The sequence below is a fragment of the Chinchilla lanigera genome, unplaced genomic scaffold, assembly GCF_000276665.1.
Source record: "Chinchilla lanigera isolate Chin_1 unplaced genomic scaffold, ChiLan1.0 scaffold00135, whole genome shotgun sequence".
Classification (NCBI taxonomy): Eukaryota; Metazoa; Chordata; class Mammalia; order Rodentia; family Chinchillidae; genus Chinchilla; species Chinchilla lanigera.
The window spans coordinates 167,534-172,896 of record NW_004955536.1 but is presented as its reverse complement, the minus strand read 5'-3'; the positions used below and the strand labels follow the sequence as shown (position 1 = coordinate 172,896).

Genomic DNA, 5,363 nt, shown 5'->3' with positions numbered 1-5,363 from the left:
TCTAGAGTCTCACATCTCATGTGTTGTTATTCTATTCAACAGTATAAACTAGGATACAAAGAGTCTCTTTTTAGAATGCCTTGATGTTAACTACATGGTTTGTCTGTATTGTGGGTCATTCATGTTCCTGGAAGCCAAATATGGACAGACAAGAGAAACTAACTCGGCTATAGTGTTATGAAACATCTATTGTCCCTCCCTGGGCTTCCAAGAAGGATTCTCAGACTCATACATGTGTAATACAAGGCTCTTTTTCCATCTAGTCTTCACCTCAGTAGATGAAGGCATTGGCCTTTCCTTGTGGTAAGGAATACAGAATATAGTGTCTGAAAATTTCTGAACATATTAAGATTTTCTCGTACTCCCAAGCAGTGGCTGTAGAAATAGCCCTGCAGTTCCAAACACAGACAATTATAAATACCCAAAGAAATAGTCTATCAAGCACCATGGCCACATATTTCCAGTCATCTTCTACCTGAAATGCTAACAAAAAGTCAAAGCTATTTTTGGAAGTCAAAACCATAGGAAATATGCTTTATTGCACAAACAAACTTCTTTTCAAAGATCTCCTTGTTACTTTTAAAGAGTACAATGGTATTATTTTCGTTAACCCTTGCCTTCAATATAGTATCCCTAATTTAGTTTTGTCTAAAGAGAGTGGATGGACCTCTACTGGTGCCTTATGGAGCTGACTATGGATAAACCAGGTTCGCTAGGGCACAGAGGACCCTTCCAAAGTGCAGGAAACATTCCCAGGAAGTAGTTGCTCAAAGGGTTCAACTAGTGCTTTTTGTACCACTGGAAAACCCGGCCCCAAAGCAAGACTGCAAAATGATGGAGGTAGAATAAGGGGATGAGGTGGAGGACTGGGGTACTATTGAGGACCTCTGAACAGGAACAGGCAGTCATCTAGACTCCAGAGTGATACTGGGTGGGAGAGTCTGCCATGTGTGCCCTCTCTCCAGTCTCTGACCTGGTTCTGTCTTCAGAGCCCTGTATGGTGGCCACTGAGTTCACAGTAATTCTCTCCCAGACTTGAAGCAAAGTTTTCTAGGGTTTTTGTCCCATGACACATCTTGACAGGCATTCTAGGCATACAAGTGTTCTATCCCTTGTGCTTACAGGGTAGGCTTAGGTCTCACAATATTTTTACTAAGAAATACAAGTGCCAGTAGCTGCGGTTTGAGGTCAAACCCAGCTACAAAGTGTGAGTTCTCAGACGACCTGAGCTGTTCACCCTTATAGTTTAGAAAACTGGCAGGATGTCCCCAAGGTCTCTCTTTGGACAATAAGGGAAATCTGTGTGCTATTGCTAAGACCCTAGGCACCAGGAGCAAAATGTATGAATGCCAAAAATCCCCCTGAGCCTCATTTAACCAACACCTACATCCATTCCAAGTAGAATAAGTGGCTCTGGAGCTGCCAACGAATGGCAGGAGAGGAGCGTGAAATTTCTACCACTGCCCTGAGCCTGCCAGCATCTCCACAGTCATTTTTCTCTCCCTTTGAGGCAGATCTGTGCTTCCCATCCTTCCCTTTGCCACTGTTTCTTGGGCACAGATCTTGGTTTCATTAACCAAGGCTGCCCTGAACTTGTATTTTAATTGGATCTCACTTGACCAATGTAGGGAATGAGGATTTAGCCCACAACTGCAACAGAGCTGGATTCTAGTAAGGCAGCCTGACCTTCTTACAAATAAGACTCACTCTGAGAATCTGACTGCATCTCTAAAGTTTCTCTATGCCTGCAGAGGATGCAGGCTAGTTGGTACAAGCAAACATTCATTTACCTCTTTTGTTTCATTGTGGCTCTTCATGTTTTCTGCTATGAATTGAATGCTATTAATCACATCTTCCACCTCCAGAAAATGCTCTGAATTTTTGGTTATCCACTGTGGAGGCTGATGACTTGACCTTCCCTTGGTGGTGGCTAATTCACTTGACTTCTGACAGTGACATCATTCCTTAAGAAGTTTGGGTCCTCTGTGATTTACAAACTTGACCTTGGCAGGCCTACTAGAAAGGCCATTGGGGTTTTTAGCAGAACTTGTCTCCATCATCCTGTCCACAGGCTGCCTCATTATTAGGACATGAGGGCACAGCTGGAGGAAAATTGTCTTTACTCACTTGGGCATAATGTGTGTTGCTGGGGTGTGGTAGTGTATGTTCAACACAAACACAGTCACCACAATGGACAGAGTAACAAAGATCATGGTGAACAGCAGATACTCACCCACCAGTGGGATCATGAGGGATGTGGAGGGGATGGTTTCTGTAATTACCAGCAAAAACACAGTCAGAGAAAGTAGAACTGAAATGCAAAGCATCACTTTTTCACCAGAGTGTGAAGGAAGATAAAAGACCAACACAGTTAGAAATGAAATAAAGAGGCAGGGGATGATCAGATTAATGGTGTAAAACATTGGCAATCTCCTAATATAAAAGGAATAGGTTATATCTGTGTATATCTCTTCACAACAGTTGTATTTGATGTCATGCTTGTAACCAGAAGCATCAACAATTTCCCCTTCACTGTTTTCCCAAAATTCATTCATATCCACTTTAGAGCCAATGATTGGGAGGTCAATTTCAGCTTTGTCATATGTCCAGGAACCAAATTTCAGGAAACAGTTTTGATGATCAAAAGGGAAAAAGGTGATATCCATATGACAGGAACTCTTAAAAATAGCTGGGGGAGTCCAGGTGATGGTGCAATTATATTTAAGAAGTGCTTTTGTCTTGCCTTCAACTTGGAAGTCACCAACAGCACTGCAAAGGAAATGAGATCCCATCAACAGTGGTCCCGTTGATAAGGGCCAGCCTGACCCACAGGCAACCTGGAAAGAAACTGGCTGTCAGACGCTCATACTTGTTATAGAGAACAATGTCAGGCTTCCAAATCTTATCTGCTGGGACATGAAGCGTCTTAATGCCATCATATTCCTTTGGATCCCAGTGCAATTTATAATCATTCCAGACCTAAAAGAAATAAAGAGCACCATTCAAAAATATCTTTTTTTTTTTTTTTTTGCTTTTTTAACTTTTATTTTTTATTTATTTATTTATTTATTTTTTATTTTAAGGATAAAAGGAGGGAAACATTAACAGACATACAACATTTTACAACATATCACAAGCACAATACAGACAATACAGAGTTACAAACAAAGTGGTAGGGAATTAACAATGGTGGTTGTATTACATATTGATATCTTCAAAGTGGCTTCTCATGAAAACAGATATAGACATGCAATACTGGTCAACCAAAGACTCATTGACAGTTTCTTTCAGCATAGAAACAGCAGATAGAAGAACAACCATGTTATCTATCCAAAAATATCTTAATAGAGCTGCTGGACCCACAGTTCAAGTCTGTTCTTGGCCCACACTGCCCCGGTTCCCAGCTGAAACTCACGGAGAGAGCCAGATATTTCACATCTACTTCCTGAGGGCAGAGCAGGCAAACCAGGACCCTGCCGCCATTACAGACTGAGTCTCTTCCTTCCCTGCACCGGCGGCAGGGAGGAGGTCCTCACTCAGGGGTCCCAGGGACTTCTCTGGCTGGGGGCAGGGCATGCAGACCCTTTCAGCCCCGTGCGCCCTACACCGAGCGAGCGAGTGCTACGGGAGCTGCTGGACCCATGGCTCGAGTCCAAGTTTTACCATTGCCCAGACCCCCTAGAGAGTCAAAGCCTCGGGAAGTCTGTGACTGCTACCCATCTGGGCTGCTTCTGGTTCCTGTATATGTCCTGAACTGACTGGAGACATAGAGTCAGGCAGTTCACAAACTGTAGACTCTGCAATTTGTGTCTGAATTATGCTTGTACCCTGAACTGCCTGGGGACACAGGTCCACTGGACTGGGATTGTCACAACAGTGCAACCTGAGTCAGGCTGTGCAAGTGCCCATAACTGCAAGGGAACGCTAGATTAGATGGTCAGCCATCAACTGACACAAATGCCAGTGTCTGAGAACAGGGATAACTAGATACAAATCAAAAACTGCCAGAAACCCCGAGACTAAGTAGCATTTCTCAGAGGTCACTGGAGGGCAAACCTGACCAACAGGAAAACTAGGGACACTAGTGGTCTTGGCTGAGCAGCTACTGAAGAGGGAAACTGAGCTTTCTGCATCCGGTAGTAAACATGACAAATTGAAGGACTAAAACACAATCCCAGAACTCCAACCCAATCAGAACAAGTCCAGGAGACATGGACATAGGAGAACTTGGTAAACACATGCCTGAAATAGCTGAAATGATTGCAAAGGAAGTAAAGAAACAACTCCATAAGGCCACAGAAGAGATGAGATCAGAAATAATCTCTCAGGCAAAAAGTGAAATGACAATAATAATGAAGGAAATGCTCAAAAAGTCTGAAGAAGAACTATATAAGAAAATAGAAGAACAAAGGCAAGAGTCAGAAGCATTCAATGAAAAATATAGAAAGGACTTAGAACACATGCAACAGATACAGAGAGACTTCCAGGGAAACAAAGCTGACACTGAAAGCTACCAAAACCGCTTGAATGAAGCTGAAGATAGAATCAGACCGGGACTTGCACGGCTTGACTTCAGACCTTGAAGACACCATGGCAGCTAGCAACCGTGAAAGAATGGATCTTGTAAAATCAGCAAGGATCCAGGAAAAGTCAATTTAACAGCTGCAAGATGAGGCAAAGAGGAATAATGTACGAATTATAGGAGTCAATGAAACAGCAGGAAGCAACACGATTGACATTAAAGGATTATTTGCAGAAATAATAGCAGAAAATTTCCCAAGCATGGAAACAAAACCTGATATACAGGTAAATGAGGCATTGAGAACTCCAAACAACCACAACCAAAATAAAACTACACCCAGACATATGATAGTCAAGTTCCCAGATCTCCAGCAAAAGAACAGAATATTAAAAGCTGCTAGAGAAAAGAAACATTATGTATAAAGGAAAGCCCATCAGAATCACAGCAGACTTCTCAGCACAAACCATCCAATCAAGAAGAGCTTGGAGTAAAGTATTACAGGTTTGAGATAGAACAGCTTCCTACCAAGACTGATGTACCCTGACAAACTATCTCTCAAGTTCAACGGAGAAATAAACTATTTTCATGACAAAGAACAATTGAAGAACTTCATGAGTGCCAAGCCAGCATTACAAAGAGTACTAAAAGATATTCTGGAGAGAGAAAAATCTGACCACAATTTCAAAAACAACAGTAGGAATGAAACGGCAAGAAGAGTAAGATAGAGAACAGGTAGAAAAAATAGGACACCAGTGCAAGTAAATAACGTGACAATGATAAATCAATACATATCGGTTGTAACTATAAATGTAAATGGCCTCAATTCTCCAGTCAAAAGAAA

The 5,363-nt window shown here is 42.1% G+C and overlaps 1 protein-coding gene across 1 annotated transcript in view; it reads right to left on the bottom strand.

The window, feature by feature from the left end:
* Positions 1 to 345: 345 nt before the first annotated feature.
* Positions 346 to 5,363, bottom strand: part of Chrna6 (cholinergic receptor, nicotinic, alpha 6 (neuronal)) — a 6,340-nt gene continuing 1,322 nt past the window's right edge. Inside the window, 5 exon segments of the mRNA XM_013507721.1 lie at positions 346 to 403; positions 405 to 475; positions 1,791 to 2,769; positions 2,870 to 2,979; positions 3,626 to 3,678. Of these exon segments, the coding sequence (XP_013363175.1) occupies positions 346 to 403; positions 405 to 475; positions 1,791 to 2,769; positions 2,870 to 2,979; positions 3,626 to 3,678 (1,271 nt within the window).